This window comes from Melospiza georgiana, chromosome 6, assembly GCF_028018845.1.
Source record: "Melospiza georgiana isolate bMelGeo1 chromosome 6, bMelGeo1.pri, whole genome shotgun sequence".
In the NCBI taxonomy this organism is placed as follows: domain Eukaryota; kingdom Metazoa; phylum Chordata; class Aves; order Passeriformes; family Passerellidae; genus Melospiza; species Melospiza georgiana.
The window spans coordinates 12,574,889-12,597,952 of NC_080435.1; the positions used below are offsets into that span (position 1 = coordinate 12,574,889).

A 23,064-nucleotide genomic window follows, 5' to 3' on the forward strand; every position below is an offset into this window, starting at 1 on the left:
AAAACTCAAGAGTTTCTTTTAACTAACGTGACTTTCCTCTCCCTTCCATTCCTAGTCTCTCAAAGAAATCAGTGCAAGAGTCTAATATCTCTTCAAAGAGGAAAATAAATACCAATGCAACTTCACAAATTTCCATTCCACCGAATCTGGTGTCCAACTTCAGCTCTGTGAACACATCCACAGAAACCAAAATGTAAAAGGCCACAGTGAATGCAAAGTTCATCAAAAATCTCCCCATTTTCAAGATAAGCAACCACCAGTCTGATGATCATAGTTTGTGTTTCTGGAAATAGCTCAGGCAACTTAGAAAAAAACCCCAAAAACACTGCAGAGAACCTGCAGAAAAGCTGCAACAACAACCCTTTATGTAGGAAGGCACTTCCTAAAGGCAGGAATTCACTACATAGAGAAGGAAGAGCACTACTGCCTGGATTTGGCCCACCAAAATGCATTTATCCAAGCTGCCTAAACAAGGAGGAAAAGAAGTGAGCTGAGTCTGAGGTAAGGCTCATCCTCCTGCTTGGGAGATGGCAGGGAGCCAGCAGACAGCTCTTATCTCAGTATCTGGAGCAGAGCTCAAGACCACATCCTTAGGTCTGTGGTTAGTGACTCACTTGCAATTAAGGTGAAACCTGAAATCACTATGTAAAGATAAATCTCTGGAGTTGGTGGATGTAGAACAGCATCTGCCAGACAGGCTAACAGCTCAACACAATCCCAAGCACCTCAACAGGGTGCAACTCCCCAGCTGTGCTGGGGGATGTTCCCAGCACCTTGTTTGCACAGATGCTCTACACGGGTGGCTCCTGGAAGGCAGAGAAATTGGAATTCAGTTCCCTTCTGCTCAGGGCAAACCTATTAATAGTAATCTTAAAATACAATGAAACTGAGACCCCGAAAAAATTCTGCCCCACCCCAGGGAAACATGGAGTAAATTTTGTGGCTTATACTTATACTTCAAACTTTCCAAGGAGGCAGACTCCCCAAACCACACTACCCCTTTACCCTGAGAGATGCTCTAACCTATTGCCTACTGGCAGAAGAGGTCCCTGAAAAAGTACTGCTAAATGCACCCTGACGCTGAAAACCAAGTGATCTCTTTCCTCAACACGCTCTATTTGCTGAAGTTTTGCCCTCAAAATTTACGTTGGGTAAGATTCAGGAAAATCTCTCCAGCCTATTTTGTTCAAACCCCTTGGCTGTGCTGCTGCTTGTGCTCTCTGCAGCTGTTTCCACAGCGCTCTCAACTGACAAGGAAGTCGGCTACAAAGCAGCCTCTCCCAGGGTAAAGGCTCCCTCCAAATTCTAAACAGCCCAAAAACTTGAATAAATAATCAAACTGGAACTCAGCAGCTCAAATTCTGAGGTGTGCTTATTATCAGCTCTCACTCAAGATTACATGCAAGCTGGATTAAAGAAGAGCCAACTAATTCAAAGTGAGAGACAAACCATCAATATGGTTACAAAAACCCCAACACCTCAATTCAGCACTTTGGTATTTACGTGTCATCCAAATAAGATGCACTAATCACTGAAGAATACTTGCCTAAAAATCAAGTGTTTTCTACTCATTCTCTCAGCTGCAGATCTTGGGAGCCATGTTGCAACTGCATGTGCAATTAAATTTCCAAAATAATAACAACTCTGTCCTAAATGCAAAAGAAAACCCAAAACAGAGCCCTAGGTATGGAAGATAATGAGCAGTAAGTGGGTCTGCACACCTGGGAGACTGACAGCATAATGGCTTTAAATTATAGAAGCAGTACTCTGGAAGATGATCAGTATCTTCTGTGGCATGTCCATGCTTTCAGCAAGGTCTTCAAAGCCCCCACACTTGGAATACTGAAGTGGAGCTAATTTACTCCAGCCCCAAAAGCCCATGTGCTTGCTTCTGAACTGGCAGAGACAGCAATGAAATGAGAAACACAAGAAGATCTGCCCTTCCAGGACCCCGTTTATTAACTGAATATAAAAATAAGATCATTTAAGTGCAGAGGCACAGTAATCCACTCTGTGGTGAAAAGATACCTTGGGTTAGCAGTAAACAGAGTTTACAATACCTTGTAAACAGACCTCTTTATAAGCAAGAAGCACACTGAAATATGACACACACTGGATTAAAAGTCCCCTGTTGCAACAGTACTCCACACTTCTCATCTGGCTATTTGGGAGCACTTCACAAAAGGTGACAGCATTCATTGCTCTGCTTTCAGAGGAGCACACATGAAACAAATGAAACACAACCTGCACTGTAAACAGCTGAAAAGCACTACAGCATTTTCAGATGATGGCAACTTACACCTTGTTAGATTTATTTTGCAATGAATTATAATGGCCAAAGCTACTGTGCATTATGAAAATGTTAAAAATTATTCCTTTTTTATGGTTTTGCAGCAACCTGTTGCACAGTTGAATAAAAAATTATTATTTTTTCTTAATACAGTACATGGCATTTCTCCTCAATTGCACTAGAAGTAAATTTGGAAGCACTTTCAGTTTGTGTTATAGGCAGATAGAAAGGAAAAACAAGTCATGCAGACTTCGAATCTCCCTTCCATCTCTTGACTACTATTTATCCCCACCTCTTCACATCTCTGAGTCCACATACATTCCATTGATCAGGTAATCCACTTGTGTGTAGTCTTTCTTCTTGTAGCTCTCATAGGCCTGCATCAGGAAAAGAACTATAACAGTTAAGAAAAAGAACGTACCAACTAAAAGCACTGCAAGTAGTGAACTTTTATCCACTAAGTACTGAGTCAGGGGCTCAGCAGCAATGAGAAGATACTCGTTGTCTGTGTCCTGAGTTTCTGTGAGGCCTGAAGCTGTTGTTTTGGCTGCATCTGTTGGAGCCATGGTTGTTGAAAAGACATCAGATGTTGACTTTACCCCATGTTCAGTTGTAGTCACTACTGTAGAGATTGTAGTTAAAGCCATGGCACCTCTTGTAGAGCCCAGAGGAGAAGCTGATTGATTCAAGGATGCTGTGGCTGTTTTCACCTCTGGCTTTAGACTTGGTGATGTACCAGCATGCACTGAATTCACAGAGGGAGAGTGTTCTGTTGGGATGGGTGCCGTGGCATTCATGGAAGTGCTGGAAGACGTTCCTGCATCCTGTGGGGTGCGAGTGGGCAGTGCTGTGGTCAGTGTCTTCAGATCAGCTCCAGCAGTGGTGAGGCTGTCAGCATGAGGAGCACTGCTGCTGGTGCTACCTGGCCCAGGCTGCTGTGCTTGGGTACCTGCTTCAAAAGGAACAGTGAGGGGAGCAGAAGTGGGGGACAGTACTGGGACAGAGCTACTACTCGCTAATTTTTGCCTGGTTATCACCACCTGGGTGACATTGCTGGTAGTGGGAGCAGAGATGTTACTATGAGGGGGAGAAAAGGCAGAGGATGACATGGTTGTAGTAGAAGTATTAGAACCTCCAGGGGTGTTTGAGGCTTTGGCAGTCGCTTCGTGAGTGGTAGAGAAAGTTGCATTTGTAACACTTGTTGTTATGGCAGGGGCAGTAGTGGTGGCAGCATCACTTGCAATTGGTTTGCTTGTATTTGTTGTGACATCTCTCTTCTGAACCCCAAGCAAATGCCTCAAATGAATACTGTGAGTCTGAGCAATTGAAGAAAACGTGTTTTGCACACTGTGTTGATCAATCCGTGCATTCAGCATCCTCTCTGTCTTCTGTGGATGGCTCTGGCGGTGAAACAGGGCTGGGTCCCATTTGCTGTTGACAATTTCTTCCAAAAGACAAAACAAATTACTTTTGTAAGAATAAAAAATTCTCAAGCTCAAATCTAACCTCAACCCCCAACATGCAAACCAGAACACACATTCTGCAGTACACACATTACAAGTGGAATAAATCAGTCCTAAATTCAGCAACAACATGAAAACTTGAGACTCCCCAGCCTTTATTGCACATAATCCCTTTGAGGTTTTTTTGGTTTGTGTTTTTCTTCCACAGATCTCTCATATTTGCCCATCCAGGGAGTTAATTTCACAGAAGGGGAATAATGAAGTAGAGAGGTACAATGCAGAAGCACAGTATCAACAGGAGCAGTCCTACAAATGTCAGTTCCTGAGAAGAGGATTCATGCTTTCAAAGTTACACATCATTGACAAAGCCTTTGTGCCTAGATTCATAATTTTCACTTGTCAAATCTGAACAGAAATTTTTACTTACACTTTCATACACCAGGATCATTTCCTTCACAACTAAGTGAGCTAGATTTATAGTGACAAATCCCATCTGCTTATCACAAGTCCAGTTGTTACATTGCAGAGAAACCTTTGCCAACCCAAAAGAATCATGAACAAACTTTTTTTAAAATTTGGGTACAGTGAACTCTTGAAACAAACTTTATAAGATTGATTTCCCATTTATAAATAAGCTCCATTTTGTTATTGTGTCACTTTATTAAACTGAATACCCTGGCACTGGAAAGTCACCATGAGCAATTGCTGCTCTGAATAAAAAAGCAGTCTGTTGACTCTGGAACAAAACCCTGGCAATCTGAGAGAAAAACAATGCCAGGACATTTTTCTTTCTCTGAAAAAAATATATAAATACATCTGTTATGCCTTTATTTTCACTAGGACAGCGTGTGGCGTGCAAATGGCTTGAATGATGTCTTCAACATGGAGACAAACTGCTACTCAGTAAGTGTTACAAAAGTTATTCAAAGACACATCATGCACTCATGCATGTGCCAGAATCCCTAGGACAAAGTGAAACAGTTATTCCAGTGAACAGTACCTACAGAACCACCCTGCAGGCATTTCACAACCCATCCTCCTCAGCTGAAAGCCTATCAAGAGTTAAATGTAGGCATTTAAAGCAAAAGAATCAGGACCCTGGATTTCCCAGAGGCTGAAACATGGCTTTACCTGCAAGCAGGTCTCTGATGTCCTGTTCTCCAGCATTCTGGCACACACTCAGCTGGTGACACTGCAGGAGGAGGCAGTGATTCTGATAGGGCACAGACCAATTACAGTGATGGCTCTCTGAAAACAGCAGAGAAAATGGATTTCTGAACACAGGATACCAAAGACGTTGCTTTGGGGCTCTAGTTAAAGAATTGAAAAAAAGGACAAAAAACCACAAGCAAAAAAAACCCCCAAACTACACAATATCTAGAAGGTCTGACCTTAAAGAATCCTGACTCAGCCTTAGTGAAAATAACAAAAGAAAGCCAATGAAACCAATATTGCCAATGTAGCCTACCCACCTGTGTGTCTCCTGACAATAGCAATTCAAAGTGCACTACAGTTAGGACCCATGTAAATTCATCTAGATGTCTTCATGAGGAAAATGACCATTAATGGCCATTAAAACCAGCATCTTTATGAGGTTACTAACCACCTGAATGTCAGATATTCATCCACCTGAGACAAGGTCTCATCTTCACCACAGCAGCACCAGCTTTTTGTAGCAGCTTCAAGCTTTCTCATAAAAAGATTGGGGGCCTTCATAAGGACAACTAGAAGACTCTTTTGGAAGTTTAATTCTTTGTAAGGCATCTCAGATGTAGTGAGAAGGCTTTTACCTCAATAGATTTAACCCTGTGCTTGGTTGCAGGACAAAGTAGTTTCTTCTAAGGCAGAAAACAAAAATACCAGGGAGCAAAGATTACTCATTCTAGTGCAGCTGTCTGCAACAGCACTGCTCCCTTGCAAGCATCTGGCAGCTGGGAATAATTTCTGCAATTCAAGTGACCTAACACTTTGCACGCCATCAGCGCACACCAACAGCACATGCTGTTTCCTACGGAAGCCTGAAGGGCCCTGGGAAGCACTTGTCCTGGATTCAATTTAACCAAATCTGTCAGAAATTATTCAACACCACACATAGCTGTAAATGCCTGTAAACAACTGGAATTAAAAAAGAAAGTCTAAGAAGCAGCAGAGACCTTCAAGGAGCAGAAAATGCAGCTGGAATTCCATCCAAGGGACAAGAACCTCACCTGAAGCACCTGGGCTCTGACAAGCCTGTCTGCATTGCTCTTCACTGGTTAGCCTGCTTATTTGCACTACATGGACTCCTCTCCCTTTCAGGACAGAAAGTTGTTGTTCACAAAAACAGATGGAAATCAGCAGGAAGAACACAATGGCAGTCCACATCTTCAGGGTCGGCCTCACAGGGAAACTTCTCTTCCCAGAAGAAATTCTCTCTTATGTCAACTTCAGATCCACTGCAATATACCTATTAAGAAAAGAAAACAATAATTTATATCCCTATGAGCAGGAATGGAAAATAAACACATACAAAAGGCAGGCAAGTATCATTACACATCACAAACAAGCAAGGGCTCGGAGGCAGGAGGAGTGAAGACCTTTCCCACTTCCCAGAGAGGCTCTTTCTTTGGAAAAGGTACTTTGCTCTCCTTCCTTCATGTCCCAGTGGAGAACAGCTTAAGTCAAAAGCCATGGGTACAGTCAACCTCAAAGCCCAAAAGCATGTGGCAGCACAGATATGATGTCTTTGGACTCATTCTGGGACCCCTTAATGTTGTGCCCAGGCTCAGCAGAAGGGTTTTCACCAGTTTGAGCACACTGATAATAAGGGGAACTACAGTCCTGGTCCTGCCTTTACACCAAGTCAGTCAAAACCAAGTAACCAAGGTTGATTTCTGCTTTGGTTTTCCTGCTCATTACAAAAAGCTCAAAGAAATTTTTATTGAAAACAAGCTAAAACCAGTACTTCTGGTCGTCCAAGACATTACATAGACACAGCTGTTACTGAAGAATATTCATACCCACAGTAAGCCTTCATTTCCACACATAAAACAACACATAATGCATTTCCTTCATTATTAATGCACACATGTGACTGACCCAATGGAGAGGCTTTTGTCACTGAAAACACTGAAACAGCTCCCACTGACATCAGAGCAGATTAGTAGCTTAGTAGCTTCTATCTGGATTTATCCTCTTGGTTCTGAGGTTTTTGGAGCTTTGTATGAAATTCCAAACATTTCAGTCTGAACTAGACCCATTGTAAGCCTCTTCTCTAAGTAATTTTTAAGGACAATCCTCTTCCTCATCACTTAAGCAAGCTTTAGTCACCATCCTGAAGTTATGAAGAGAAATGTGACAGCCTTCAGAGAGTGTTGAGATTCAGCCTTGTGTGACATCCCCGAGCTGGATGTGATGACTGCAAAGGCAGCTCCCAACCCAGAATGAGCAGCATGTGTGAATGTATAAATACCACAGGCAAGAACATCCAACAGCCCTCAGGAATGTGCGTAAGACCCTCATTTAGCCATCCAGGCTAGAAGTCTCAATTTCAACCATGAGAACTCCAGCTTCAACCATGCTTGTGAATTTAACAATCTAAGAGCTATTTCTCCTCCAAAAAAAGCCCTAAATAATGTTTGTTAGCTGTGACTCAGATTGCAATATTTTGATGCTCTGTACCATTAAACTTTTGCTTCCAATTTTTCCTTCTATTATATCCTAAAGCCCCAAACAGGGTAACAGAGCTTGAGCTTCAAAACCACCCTATCCAAAAAGGAATGAAATATAAACAGTTACCCCAAGCTTCTCAGAGGACACACAATATACAGGTCCACACTAGACTGTCAAAGAGCCAAAATGGGGACAAAACTTGACACTAAAATGCAGTGCCTCAAATTCCATTTTCCTAGTCAAACTTCAAGTCCCCTGAGGAATTCAAAAGTCTCCTTCCTGCCTATTTATTCTAGTAAAAAGAGTTATTTTACCTGTTGAAAACAGATGAGGCATTTTTAGACCTTCTGCTCTCCCAGAGAGATGGCAAGCCCCAGTGACTGTAGGGCCCTTGCACCCCTCTGCAGCTTTCTCCCTGAGGCAAGCGTGCACAGCATCAGGCTCATTTTGTGTGAGCAGGTTTCTCAGTGCAGCCAGATGTTCAAGCTGAGTCATCTCACCTAGCAGCTGGAAATATTTCTAAATCTGACCTGAGGCCAGAAGTCTTGGCAAGGAAAGGCAGCTCAGCAGCCCCACCTAGTCCAATGTACCAACTATGGCCGGTGCCCCTCCCAGTACACACTGTGCCAGCACAGCACAGACTGACTTTGCTCTTTCCTTATCACTTCTTCCAAGTCACCTCAGCAAAGCTGCAAGGATCAGGACAGGAGAGGAGATGACCTGTGCAATACCAGCACAGCCTTTGCAACACGCTACACCAGCACTGGCTGCTCAGGAAAGCAGCCCCACATTCTCATCAGGGAATTGGCAATACTAATTTGGGTTGTTCAGTCAAGCCAATTTCCAATACCTCTCCCACTGCCCCAAATTGCAGGGCACTTTTACAAGTTTGCCTCAGCCTTTATCACACTCTGACTGTCATTCTTTGCGTATGTTGTAGATTAACCATTGAAAGCTGCAGTTGATAAGACTGGGAGCAAGGGGGAAAGCAAGGGAAAACATTAAGTATTCTGCCCACAAGAGATTTTCCTAGAGCAGACAGCAAAGACTTCCTTTAAACCCCAAATCCTTCAACTTAAACAAGTGAATTGGGTTCCCTCAAAGACACTAGAGGTACTTCACCTCAGAGCACTGTCTGGCCACCTGCACTCCCACCACACGGTGCCAAAGTAAGTGCACTTTTGAAAAGTTCACAGGTCATAGGCAGAGATTCAGAAAGCAGTACTTAATCCACAAACATAAAAGAAAAAACCCATCATTAATATATTTCACATTTTAAAGAGTGCAACTTATGTCCCTTTTTAAGGTCCAGGCTTTATAAGAAGCATTATTTTACAACCTAAGAAGTAACCCTGAGAATGAGTTACCCATTTAATAATGTATGCATACACTGTTTCAAATAAACTAGTAAGGATTAACAGCAATGAATACAAACACTAAACATTTATTATAGGAGGCTTTTTCATACCTTAAGTAATAATTTTGAAATTATAATAACCATCTTCTAAGAATAAACATCTTGCACTGCATTTTGAAACTGCAGATATAACAGGATTATAGCTATAAATAAATACTCTTATTGTTGTTAAAATCTCAGTTTTAGGACAAATAAAATTTGTCATTAATATTATTAATTATTAATCTCAACCAACCTAAGAACTACATATATTTGCAAGATCAAATGATAACACCAGTAGCTGGAAGCTGTTGCATTAACATGCATCCCCTATGCAAAGAGATGCTTTGTATCCCCAACCACATCAATTCACTAGAAGTCCTTTCCAGCACAGCTGACTTTGGTTCCACTTAAATGCAACAACTGCAGAGCAAAACAAAATCTCAGAAAATAACTTTCACCTCTTCCAAAGTACCTGGCAACCTTTCTGGATTAGGTCAGCATTGTTTTAGGGGGACATGCCAAGCTCATGCACAAAAGATTTGCCGCCCTTTGCCTCTCACTAAACATGGTCTCCTCAGGGACCAACAGGCAATACCTCCCCTAAGGCACTCAATACAAGATTACAAGCTTAAAACACTTTTTAACATCCTTCAGCCAACTGTAAAAATCCCTTTGCAGACTGCAGAGGGAGTGTGTGAAGCAGACAAACACAATGCACAGACTGTGAGTGTATCGGACAAGCAAACAGCTCCTTTCCAAGACCAGTGAGAGGATAACCAGTTGCAGCCATACCTTAATGCACTACAGATGAGGCTTGGGATGCTTAAATATCAGATAAATATCAGCTAGAGGCGTGGGGTTGTTTTGCCTCTTTCACCTTAGCCAATTCCATTCATCCAGAACAGGAGTTACAATTACTTGCAGATCACGTTTCCCAATTTAACAACTGCCCTCTGTTATCACAAGCAATAAGCTGTATTTCTGACTTGCTGTCCCTCATGGCTCCACCTGTACCCAGAGACCCCTCTGAGCACCCAGCCCCTGCACCCACATCCCAAAACAACACTCACTAAACCTTCTTGTCCAAACCTGTCGAGCCATCTGGACAGCCGTGCAAGAGATGAATGCTGCTGATCCCCTCAGAAGTAATTTTGAGAAATTGGGGCAAAATCCACTTCTCAAGCACTGCCTTCTCTGCCTATAAAACATCCCCAAGGAAATTCAAAGCCAAACCAAAGCAAAACCAAACCACAAAAGACAGCAACAAATAAAATCTGGGAAAAGACTACACTCTGAAAAACACAAAGTTCACTTTTGTTATCTGTGGCTGTAACTCAGCAGGGAATAAGCATGCTGACAAACCAGAATAACTTTGAGTCAACAACTGAATGACTGATGACTTTGCAATGCACACACATACCCAGAGGGCACTGCCTGCTGGGTTTCAGAAGAGTTCCTTGCTTCTTGCTGATCTCACAGTGCTTAAGCCAAGGAATTTATACAAATAAAAAAAAAATCATTATTGCAAAGAACAATGATTGGGATGATGTTGCAAGAGCAGAGAGAAGCCCTTGGAATATAAATCCCTTGCCTCCATGGCCCCCCCAGCAGCCTCAGCTGTTCCTGGTTAAGCAGCTGCAAGGTGCATGCAGTGATTGCACCAGGGTGAAGAGAGATACAGAACTAGACCAAATAACCACAAAAATAGGGAATGTGGGTGTTAGAGATCACAGGTACAAAGTGTGCAAAGCAAATCATTTAGGGCAACACATGCTCCTTTGAGCTGTCACTGAACAGCCAGTAGACATTGCCTCAAAATTCATACTTACTAGGTATGAAATAAGGTTGGAGTAGCAAAGAAATAATCTATCTTCAGTATAACAACAAAGCAGGGAAAACAGGGGTGGAGTACCTTTTGCAGACAACAATGCTACTCTCCCATCAAACTGAGAAGGCATAAGGCCTGTTTCCATTTGCAGCTAAACACTTGACATGTCAGCTGTCTGAACAAGTGCAACGCTTCTCTCTTTAGAAAACAAGAATTAAACCAGATTTTGCTAAGGCAAGACAAGCACATCTCATTTTGTAAATCAAGGCAAGAGTACAGGAGACAGGGAATCTGCACTGCATCCTCACATGCATTTTACTTCCCAAGCTTCTCTCCAAGACTGAAGATGCACATGTAGATAGGCTTGGAGACAGAAGGGACAACACCAAGGCAAATGAGGCAGACCCAGTGTGGAGTTATATGATTCTCTGAACAGCAGCTTTAGAGCCATCACATTCCTTTGGCTGCCCAACAAAGTTATTGACAAGCTGCAAAGCTGCTCCCACCAGCTTTACCCATCTCCATCTCTCTGTTCCTTGGCTGCCCACTTGGTTCCTCTCTCAGGGCAGCAGGCAGACAGCTTATACAGCTGAGGACAATCCACATTGCCACAGTTCATGGCCATCATGCTTTGCCTCTGAAGAAATAAATGTAAACTTTAAAACTTCCAAACCAGCACCACCCATCCATCATCCTTTCTCACTCATATTAGTGCCATGTGCTGCAGTTCTGATGCTGAGAAGTACTACTCAGCAAAACATTTTTCCTGTGAAAAATGATCAGACAGCTATTTGATTTATGAAAATGTGCCTTGTTTTGAAATATCTGAAACAATCTAGTTTTAATATACAGAAAAGCAAGCTGCCAAAAGCTAACTGCATAAAGCTGTGGCTGAACAATAAATCTGTCAACAAAAATACCTTTAAGCAATAAAAATGTGCACTATGGCTCAGCTGCAACCTTCCCCAGTCTGGTCTGCACCCGAAGCAGATAGGAGTTCTCAGACGTGTTGCTGTCTCATGGGAACTGGAGATCATATGCAGGGCATTTCACACCATGTGTTTCAAATTAACCAGCTTTCAACAAGACCCTCAAAGGAACCATCCCAGTGGGGTCCCACACGAACTCTGCAGCCCTTGAACTAACACACAGCAAAGTTCATCAAGAAGGGTAAAGGTGCAGCTCCTGATGTTGGTTCCTCTAAGTGCCTGCAGGAGCAGGTGCTCTGCAGTGCAGGTGCTTCATGCTTGCTGAGGGGTGGAACCAGCACATTCCACATGCACAGAAATAAACTGAGCCTGAGGTGCTGCTGAATCCAAAACTGACAAGTGTGGAGCTAACAGAGACTTAGCAAGCAGCAACTTCAGCCTGAAGGTACAAATAACCAAGTGTTACTGCTGGAGCAAGTGCCAGTGTGTTGGAAGTCTGGTCACCCACTCACCTCCTGCCCTGCACAGTTTTACCACAGTCAGCAAATACCTGGCAATCCAAGTTTCACTGAAATGTTATCTTCCACTCTCGATATTTCTGAGAAATCATTATGCTTCTCTATAGGTTCATGTAGCTGAAATACTAATTTTAGGCCCATGGAAACACAGGACATACCTCCATCCAGATCACAAGGTTCTGCATCTTTGCTCAGGAATTTTAAGTCTGTACATGGTTTTCAGTAGGGTTACACACAGCAAAAATGTCACCTTACACTACAATAGCATCAGGCAAAACTGTGGGAGCTCAGAAACTCAGGAATCCTAAGTTCAGAGAGCCTGGAAACAGCCAAAACATGAGCCCAGTGCTGTGACTGAAAGGGAATGTCTGCTCATCCCTAAAACAACTGGAAGAAAGGGAAACATTTTTGGCTAGTTCTCCTTTCTTCAAGGAAATAAGATCTTTGTGCATATCCTGAAATATGGAAAATAAACACAAATTAAAAACAAAAATCCAAACATGTATGGCTCCAGCTCCCATTATCCTCACAAGCAAAACACCCTGAAGGCTCCAAGATTATAGGAGGTTTCCCTTATTTGAGCAAACAACTCAGGTTAAAAACAAAGGTATTTTCATATGGAAGCTCTCCCAGGTGAGATGCAGCAATAAGACACTCCAGCTTATCTCAATGCAATATGACACTGGGGAGGTTTTCACCATACATATGTTAGGACAAAGAAGAGATTCTTCCTAAAGTCTCCAAGCCAGGAATACACTTACAGCAATACCAAATAAAGTTTGTTGGCACATGCATCCCTGCTTTGTGATTTTGACAGCTTGACAGGTGTGGAAATCACAGGGCAGGGTGGGAGGGAAAGCTTAGCCAAATCTATTTTTTTCCCAACAAAGAATCAAATGCAGCAGCAGCTTTCCTCATCCTTGCTGGTCTTCCTTGTGGCAGGCTCTTCTTAGCCAGCAAGTCTTCAGGTCCTGCACCAATCTGAATTTAAACCTGTTATCAGAACCTAGAGGAAAAACATCCTTCCCTTTCCTGACCCTCATGAGCTGCCAAGGCAGCATCTGCAGCAGTGCCTCAGCCCAGCTCTGTCTCATGTCCCACAAGTCAGCAGGGCAGCAGCTCTGCTCTCCTACCTGTTCTAGGTTCCCTCTTTTCCATTTCAGAGTAACTCTTTATTATAGTTTTCAGTCCTGATACTCAAAATCTGATTAATCAATCAAAGTAAAGAAGCTTGGTTTGAGCTTCTCAAAGCTCTTCCAGTACCCCAGAGCCCCTCTCTCATGGAAGAGGAACTGCACAGGGAGCAGCAGGTTCCTCCAAACCTTTCTGAGCTCCATATGAAAGGTCTGTCTGTCTGTCTGCTGCTGATTGTGGCTAACAAGAACTACAAAGCTATTCCGGGGGGACACCTGAATGTCATGGGCCTCTACAGAAAGTCAGCAGAGCAGCTCACCAAGAGAGATGACAACTACCACAAACACCCGTTTGACTTGTACCAGACACAAATGTCATAAGTGTTCTGTATTTGACTGGACAGATGGCGTCACAAATACAGATATTTCCAGAAGCCATCTCAGATGCCTCTGTGCTAATATCAGTCTTCAATTTTTGCTCAGCAATACAGCACCAAACAGAAAAAAACCCAAATTTGAAACCTCTCTCTCAAATTTTAACACCTGAACTTGTAACAAAATTAAGAGATTATTCTTACTCCTCCAGAATCTGTGACCTAGAAGCAGCAGGAAGACTGAACCTATTAGAAATCTCTGGCTACTGATTTTATGCCAAAAATGCCCCAATCCTGTAATGAGGGGAACAGCAAACCAGAAAAGCCAAACTACCAACAAGATAGACCTGGTTCAAAGATGAGCTCACCATACATTAATTATCTAGGCAAGGGGAGAGGTTATCCAAGCTCTGACAACAAAAATAAGGGAAAGGACAAGGATGTGAAAACCACACTACAAGCAGTAACTCTCACTGCTTGCTTCTGACTGGTGTTCTGAAGATTTCAGCTCCAGTGTATCCAGTACAAACCTGTCCAGTATCATCAGATCAGCAGAACACCATTGTAGGTCAGGAATCAACAGGTGGAACAGACTGTGACTGAATGAAATTAGATACAAAACAAAAGATGTGCCAAGAATTAAAGAATTCACACTTGAATTAACATGCACTTCTACCTATCAAACAACACCTTTTGTTTCAAATTGTTTGCTGCTAGAGACTCTGCAAGACTGGAATGAGAAATGGCTATAAATGCAGAAAAGTGAGAACCCAGGCAGCCAGCACTGAGGTGCAACACTTCTTCAGCTTCATCCTTTGTTAAACAAAGCTTAGGACCCTCAGAACTAGAGACCAGACTAACAAATCCAACTTGAAGGCTGAAGAGTCCCATCAGCTGGTTGTAGGGACCTCAAACCCATAAACCTGCCCCTGGCTCTCAGCTGCTCTTGCTCCTGTTCAATTGTAATGAAGCAGAGGGGTTAAATCCCACCACTAAACTGCCTCAGAACACAAAGTGGCACCAATGCTGCTTTCCTCAAAAGCTGCAGTTTGCAGTAAACCAAGAACTGCCCTATAGCAGCAGAGTCAACCCTACAGACTGTCAGGAATCTCAGAGTGACAAAATGCACGTTTGGCACTGCAACTGTCAACTGCTGAGAATATGTTTGCTTCTTAAAATCATCCAGAAATCTGAAATTTTCCAGAAGAGAACAGAGAAAACTCCAGACAGCAATGGGTCAGAGGACCAGAAATCTTCTCTTCAGGTTCCTTCTCTATTTTGGGCAGTTTAGAACCAGCATCTTCTCAGGATGTAATGGAGAAGGGCACTTTCACTTCAATTGCCTGGACTTATATCATGAGGTAAATCTGCCCAAGCTGACAGCGGAGCAAAAAAAACTGCACTGCAGTGAGGATCATGCGTTGAGGATTTTGGGGTTAGTTTTGGGTTTATATGCCTTTTTTTCTCATAGCCATCTGAAGAGCATCTTGCTTAACAAACCCTCTAGCACCTATAGGCTAACATAAAAAAACTCTCTACCTATGCAGAGGCATTTTAATAGCTACAAAATCAAACAATCTCTAACCATTTAAACTGCATGCCCACCATTTCAGTCTTTGCTTCTTAGAGCACTTCCCTCCAGCAGTAACATTCCTGGAGATTAGATAAAAATACTGAAATAAATTTGTCCATGTATTTTATTCACAAATTCTCTCCACCCAGACATCATTTATGCAGATGAATCTCTGTATGAAATCCTGTGTTACAGCCCAGTGTTCACTGGATGGCATTCACTGCATCTTGCTAAGAAGCAACTGTAAATGTGAATGCCTGAGTCAGCTGTTCATCACAATTCTGGAGCATGTATTTTAACTCCAGAAGGGACCTCTGCAGGTGTTATCTTACTGATTTACTGCAAACAAATTTGTCCCAAGACATGCAATAACTTAAGAGCTCATTCAGTAGAGGGGTTTGTTTTCAGTCAGCTCCCAGGGGACAGGTTGCCTACTCTACAGTTTGCATTACATCTGTTTCCACTTTCAGAGGGGTCAAAGACCAAGTGCAGAACATACCACCCAGAAAGAACAGCTTACTAATATTGCCAAAACCTGCAGGAAAAAAAAGGGAACCAAAATCCTCCAACTCACCAGCATTTTCTGTTTATATTTTATTTTTAAACTCTTTCATTCTGATATTCCTTAAGAGGACTGATTATCAGCACTGGAAACCCACTTCTGTTACAGTTGCTAAATCACATATTTTGGATTTCATTGCATCAATATATATCCAGCTTCTATACATTACTAGACTTTCAAAGCCTAGAAATCCTTGCTCCCTTCACAATGGACAGAAAAGCAACAAACAGTAATCTATGAATACATGGGATTCAGTCAAAAGCTATTTGCTGAACAGCAAACAAACACAAGTTCCTGCTTTTGCTTACCAAGTCAGCTGGCAACAAAAGCCATGTGCATTAGAGCCCAGACCAGGCCACGTGCTTCTCAAACTCATGCAAGTGTCCCTGCAGAACGTTACCAGCTGTTTCCACATTAGCCTATCTGTCTTAGGCAGAATAATTCTTCAAACACACAAAGCCCATGTTTAAGTTTATATGTGAGAATAAGTCTAGCAGAACTGTGGAACCTGGGACCTGCCCAGAACTGAGTTGTGCAGCCACCAGCAGGCCCATGACACTGCATTCCTTTGCTGGCTTCACCACCCAGAATGTGCCCACTGGAGTCAGGGATATCCCAGGCACTGTCAGTGATGCATTTCCAGCCACCTCAGAGATGGCCATTACAGCCACAACACGTGGGTCCTGCCACTACCACACTGCAAATATAAACTGCTGGCAATCCCTTAAAAAATCATCATCATTGATGAAGATATCATTCATGTCTCAGCAATGCATGCTTACAGCCTAGAAAGCCTGGGCTGCATCAAGAGGAACACGGCCAGTAGGTTAAGGGAAGGAATTCTGCCTCTCTGCTGTGCTCTGGTGAGACCTCACCTGGAGGGATGGGTCCAGCACCTCTCCTACACAGGCAGGCTGAGAGAATTGGGGTTGTTGAGGCTGGAGAAGAAAAGATTCCGGGGAGACCTCATTGTGGTCTTTAGTACTTCAAGGGGGCATATAACAAAGAGGGAGATGGACATTTTACAGGAGAAGACTGTGACAGGACAAGGAGAGATTTAGATTAGATGCTAGGCATAAGTTCTTCACTGTGAAGGTGGTAAGGCACTGGCACAGGTTGCCCAGAGAAGCTGTAGATACCCCTTCCCTGAAAGTGTTCAAGGCCAGGTTGGAAGGAGCCCTGAGCACCCTGATCATCTCTGCCCATGGCAGGGGGGTTGGAACTAGATGACATTTAAGGTCCCTTCCAAGCCTAACCCTTTTATGATGGGAATAAATGCCCTTTGCTTGCCCATAGAGAATTTCAAGGTATCACTGGGCATTTCTCACCTGTCAGAAAATCCCCATCTTTAACCCCCTTAAAAAAGCCAATCTCTGTTTATCTTATGCAAAAAAACCCCAGAATGTTTTTTTTCTCCACCACATTCTCCTTTTTTAATTAGATACAGGAACTTCAATCTAGATGCTACTGCCAGCAAGACAACACACTGATGATGTAAAGTTTCATCAAAAGGACTGATGTCATAGAGGAGTTTTGCTGACACAAAAACACCAGCCCAACCTTTGCAATATGGATTAGTCCATAGCACAACACGGCATCAGTTCAAAAGAGCAGAGCAGAGGAAAGGTGGATCAACCCTCCCTTATCTCACAGGGTGGGAAAAGGGGTGTGAAAAGACTGAGTCATTTGTGTATAGCTATAGGAGGAACTGAGCAGAGCTGGAAGTGAAAATGTAAATCAAGTCTCTTGAAATCCAGCTTAGTGCACAGCTACAACACAGTCAGCTTTTCCTAGGAAAGCACATATGTAGTTAGTGTGTCATTAGGAGCATCTCAGGGACATCCAGAAATACCTGCTGTGGGATTTGTCTTTTCAGATAGAGAGAGGGAAGAGGAGTGTTCCTGTAATATAAATTACAAACAAATCAAATTCCTGTATCAACATTGATATTCAGGGCATGACATACACTACGAAATGTGGAAGTAAAGAGGTAACACAAATGCATGAAGCAGCTTCCTCTCCAGTTAATAGCTGTTCAATCTTAGACCCCAGATATTACACTTCAACTAGTTTGCTTGCAAACCACTTCTACCTTTATTTGCTGTACTTCAGTTTATTGCTGGTTGGTGAACAGAAATAATTTTTGCCCTCACCCACCTGCACATGCTTAGTTCCTGCTGACTTCTACAGAGTTTCTCTCTACTAATTGGCTTGTTTTACAGCAGTTTCAAATCTATCCAGAGAGACCAAAAGCAAAAATAATGATTTTAAGTGCAGAAACTTACCATGCAAACACTTGTAACTGTTTTCTTGCTGTCAGGAATTATTGCGCCTTTAGGGAAAGCAAAAGCCAATAAAAGCCTGGATACAGTAGGACTACAGCTGAAAGCAGAGGAAAAAATGTGTAAAATGTTATTGTATGCAACTAGAGAGTCATTTCTGAGAGCCTGTCAAAGCATTTTCACAAAGACGTGGAAGAGTGGAAAAGTTTATCCTGCTTTCTATATAGAAAAGCCAAAAAAAAAAAAAAAGAGCAGAAGACTCAGCAAAAGAACATGCTTAATCCTATTAAAATTAATGAGATTTCATCCTGCTCTCCACACACTAGTTGTAGTAGGAGTTTAACTTAAGTGGATTTAAAAACAGATTTAGTTAAAGTGCTGCAAAGTCTCCTCAAGCCAAACAAATATAAATCCAACACAAACATACATGTAAAATTCAACACAAATTTTATCAGCCACTCTTCTTCACCTCTTTTTTTTAAAGTCTGAAACTAGGACACATGAGGAATACATACTGACATGTTTTGCTGGACTATTGCATAAGTAGCTCTCTGGGCTTGGCACCAAGTCAGAGTCAGGTGGAGCCAGGGAAGGCAGTCCCAATGCCCTGCTGGACAGTCATTGTCAGCAGAAGCAGTAAAGGGGACTTGCTCAATGTCTCAGTAAGTTAATAAAAAGGCTCTTGTACACAGACCACCTCTCCTTCCCTCTCTGTGTACCTAGGGAATAACAGAGGTAGCTGTGGGGGCTTGGACACCCCATGGCCACCTCTGCAGAGCACAGTTTAGTTGTCCTTTAGGGGACATAGCCCAGCTGAGTCTCCCCAGGCAAAGGTGCCAGGAGCTGTGGTGATGCACAGAGACAATCCAGGCACACCCCTGCAACCCAAAGGCCAGCACAGGCCAAACTGCCTGCTCAAATGGGGCACCAGCTGGTTCCTCAAGCAGGTGCAAGATGTACAAATGGACTGTGGTTCCTGCCATGCTGGGGGACAGTCCAGCTGGCTGCAAATAAACAAGTACCCAAATCCTTGGCTCTCTACCTTCTGTTCCTTTCTTCACAGCACATTGTCCTGCAAGAAAGCAACCAACCAAACAAGTACCCATCATGCTTTCTAAATGGCTGATAAGTTACGTGCAACAGGAGGAAAGGATGTGATGAAGAATCCAGACCCACACACTGTCATTCCAGATCTCACATTCTACAAAGGGTGTTTAAAGAGCAGCCTTCCCACCACGGCAATGCCACCACTGGAGACAGGGTTTCAGTCCCAGCCAGTCTGACAGCACTACACAGCACCACCTTGGTGCCAGCGCAGCAGCACACCTACCTCTCAGCACTAAAACCCAACATCTATGCCTTGAGGAGGCTGTGCCCAGAACAGCAAAGAAAAATAAAGCCAGCAAAGGAAATGGAAGACTCTTGGACATTTTGGCACCTATGGTGATGGACATTCAAAACTGCCCTAGGAAACCTCATTCCAGCGAAATGACAAGAAGAGCAAAGCAGAGCCCTCAGCTAAATGCAAGGTTTTCATCCACAGAAACAAAGCAATGCACAAGCCAGACAGCAAAACAGCAAAGAGCTTTACACACCAGCAAGACAATCACGTGGTTCCAGTGAGCATTAGAGCCCAATTCTGCAGTTCTTGCTGCTTACTTTCACTGGATAAGTTGTTCACAGGACCATGCAAAAATGTCTGTGCAGACATTCCTTCAAGGAGGGAGTCTCCATACCATGGCAGAGATAAGCTGTCCTTTCCTGAATGAACTGCTGCCCCACAAGCACCCTGAGCACCTCACCCGCACGGGGACTCACTTGGATGGCCAGCAGTCAAAAGCTGGAAGAGCTGTGAACCCAAAATGCACAACCAGGTGCTGCCTGCACTAATTTTCAGCATTGTCACTGTCCCTGTGCCAGAAGCATCCTTAGACTCCAGCTGCCAATTCACAACTCCTTCACTAACTCCCCCCCAGTCTAAGCTGTAGGAAGGAAACAAGAAATGACTGGAGGAATGAACACATCAAATGCTTGCTACCATCAAGCAAGAGAGGGCTCAATAGCAGTTTATTTCATAGGACTGCTTGGCTCCCCTACCAACCAAGTCAACAGCCCTCTGGGAGCCCTTCCCACAGCCAGACAGGCTGGTGTCATTGACATGTGGCGTATGACAAAGGATTACACCTGCAGAACAGGCTGGAAGCTGGGAGGGGAAACAACCTTGCTGAGCCAGAGCACACAGTGTCAGATGGCATCCAGCAACAGCACACACAGCAGGGATACTCCCAGTCCCTCTAAGGGCAGAAGGAAAAAAAAGTCATAAAGATCAACTGGTCTGGCTGCTGGTCCAGCACAACCCATGGAGCTTCACCCTACAATTACTGTCTGGGACAGGGGTGGGAAGGGTATCTCGTGTACCTCACAAATGAGCTTTGCACCAGCTGTGCACCTAAAGGAGGTACAGACACCTCCTTCAGAGAAGCATCCCATCCCAACTGAAACAAGGACAAATGGCCAGCTGGTGTGGGTTTTTATTGCTCTGCAATGCACAGCAGCTGAGGAACTACCTGCAAGTCCTGGTGAATTGACTGCTTTTTCCTCCAGCCTTCCCATGCACAAACATCTCCATTCCTTAATGTCCCTGCAACATTCTCACTTAAAAATTTAGCCAGTAACATACAAGTGAAAAGTCTGCTAGTATGTTTCCTGTAATCTAGGGTATGCATCCAGGCATTTTAAATACATCACCGGGTCTTCAGCATGGAAGTTTTTCATCACCAAAGCCTGAAATTTTGCTTGCAAATTACTCCCTTCAAAAAGCCTGTGCCAGGAGACTACCCTTAGAAGGCAGAGGCTTCAGATTGTGTCGATGTGCCAATAAGAATTTCAATAATAGTTAACCAGATGCAAAGTCTGTTTCCTGGCAGATGGGTTTATAAATCCAGTAGAGAATTTGCAGTTAAAAACAAAAAATAAAGATGCCCTTACCAACATGTTAAGAGACATGTAGCCTGGAATTTCTTCCAAAAAAGTACTAAAACAATACATGTGTGTATGCATGCATTATATACACATAAAAGCCAGAATCAAGCAGCAAACATGCCCAACACATGCACAAATCTACTACAGACATGAAAGCTAATAAAAATTGATGGTTTTCTCCTAAACTATCCATTGCCACATAATGGACTGCATTAACATATAGAGTAGTGGTTGATTATGGTAGATAGATTAGATTAATACAAAAATACATGTGTTGGAATCCATAAAGTTAGAGGGTTTTTAGGAAATGGTTAAAAAAAGTATATAAGTCTCAGACTGAAGTTCTGTTAGCATTGCAGATATAGCAGAAAAGTTTCCCAAGCAGTAGAGCATACGTGATAAATAACAATAGGCCTCTGTAGAATGGGCTTTAGGATGGCAAAAAGGTTATTTAATGTATATCCTTAGAAGGTTAGCATGAATAGAGCTCTGTTCTTTGTCTCTTATGAACCAGTCTTTGCTTTAACTACCATTATGTGTGTTTTACAAGACTGGATAGAATGCTTGTCAATATGTGTTTTTCCATGTATGATTGGCTGAAATCTAGACTGAGATGATTTTATGTCTTTCTGTATCACCCCACCCTTGGGAGACATTTTGTGTGGATCAGCGACCTGTTAACATCCTGTCTCCATTGGAACAATGTTTTGAGACTGATGTGCAAATAATAAAAAAGGCTCTTGACTGGTCTGGTTTGTGCAGTGTTGTCCATTTCTGGACGTTTTGCAGCGGCCCACGGTTTCCTCGGTAATGCGTGGGTTCCTGACACAATTGGACTTATATCTACCCCTTAACCCGATAACATCACTTTTAAGACAGAAACATTGCATCAACCTGCACCCCGTAGCCTAGTTTTCAAAGCTACTGTTCAGTCATAAACCCTCTGAGGACTAAAGGTCACCAAATGCTCACTATCAGCAAGTTTACACTGCTCATCAAAACTCGATGGCAATCTGTCTTAAGGTGAGGAGGATTTCTTGGGTTTGTCCCTCCAGTAAGCAGTCAGATAACTCACTTTATCAGAAAAGAGCAGTGGTGTTGCATGACCAAGTCTGGCAGGGATTCAGTCAGTTAACATGTAGGACACCAAGGCACATTACTTGACACGATCCTGCGACAGGAGTTTTCTTTGCCAATCCTAGAAAACAAAGTTTGGGAGACAGAGGGGAAAGTTAAAGGATTTGTTGTATCCACCAGCAGAAGATTCACTGCAAGAGGATATTCCCATGGAATGCCATATTTGAGAGCTTGGTCAAACAACGGTGTTTATTCTCCCTGCCATCTCCTGGGCTCCAGCTGACACCTTGCTAACATTGCACAGGGTACAGTTAAATCTGCTGAAAACCTTCACTTCAGCTGGGATAAACTGAAAAAGATTTCAGTGCAATACCACAGGATGCCACTTACCAGCCTAACCTCACTTGCACACGCTCAACATTATTTACTCGGACACGCGATATATTTACATATAAGCGATGCCGTGCCTAAGGGTGGCAACTCCTAGAGACACCGGATCTTTGAGGTGGCCCAAAGGGCCTAAAAATGTCACACTCGGGGGTGAGTTACTTGCTGAGTCAATCACCTCTTCCCCGCAATGAGACCCAGTTCTCCCCGCTCCCGCCTCCCCACGAACAAAACCATCGAGGAGCGCTCACCGACCGCAGCGTTCGCTGCTGCGGGGGCAGGGCTGCAACTCACGGCAAAATTCATTCGCAACTCGTGCCGCAGATGCACTCGCAACTTGTGTGGCAGTTCATGGAACGGCTGCCGAGCCGCCGCTCCCCCCGCGCGGCCCGCGGCTCCTCGCCCGCCGCACTCGCCCGGGCTCCGCGCCCCCCGCGGACCCCCGGCACGGCCGCTCGCCGGCACCGCGTCCCTCCCGCCCGCGCTCCCTCAGGCCCGGGCGCGGTCACCGCCCGCCCGTAACTCACGACGCGGCGGGGTCCGTTGGAGGAGGCGGCCGCGGGGCGGGAGAGGCGCCGGGCCGGCGCTGGCGCGGCCCCGCGGGCAGGGAAGGCAG

General features: G+C 43.7%; 1 protein-coding gene across 2 annotated transcripts; it reads right to left on the minus strand.

Annotated features, from left to right (window-relative positions):
- Positions 1 to 1,943: 1,943 nt before the first annotated feature.
- C6H11orf24 (chromosome 6 C11orf24 homolog) lies at positions 1,944 to 23,050 on the minus strand. Of its 2 annotated transcripts, none has more exons than XM_058026334.1 (6): positions 22,976 to 23,050; positions 22,060 to 22,182; positions 18,006 to 18,102; positions 5,961 to 6,199; positions 4,885 to 5,001; positions 1,944 to 3,734 (listed from the first exon to the last, which is right to left on the minus strand). In XM_058026334.1, the coding sequence occupies exons 4-6, from the start codon at positions 6,115 to 6,117 to the stop codon at positions 2,587 to 2,589; spliced, it is 1,422 nt and encodes a 473-aa protein (XP_057882317.1). In that variant the 5' UTR covers positions 6,118 to 6,199; positions 18,006 to 18,102; positions 22,060 to 22,182; positions 22,976 to 23,050; the 3' UTR covers positions 1,944 to 2,586. The 2 variants fall into 2 exon arrangements, with proteins under 2 accessions (XP_057882317.1, XP_057882318.1); XM_058026335.1 differs by lacking the exon at positions 22,976 to 23,050 and adding an exon at positions 22,700 to 22,770.
- Between the last annotated feature and the right edge of the window lie 14 nt (positions 23,051 to 23,064).

Coding starts and splice junctions, on each gene's coding strand:
- C6H11orf24 (XM_058026334.1), bottom strand. CDS start 6,117: ATGTGGACTGCCATTGTGTTCTTCCTGCTGATTTCCATCTGTTTTTGT. Junction 5,002..5,960: donor TCAGAGCCCAGGTGCTTCAG/GTGAGGTTCTTG, acceptor TGCTGTTTTCAG/AGAGCCATCACTGTAATTGG. Junction 3,735..4,884: donor CATCAGAGACCTGCTTGCAG/GTAAAGCCATGT, acceptor GTCTTTTGGAAG/AAATTGTCAACAGCAAATGG.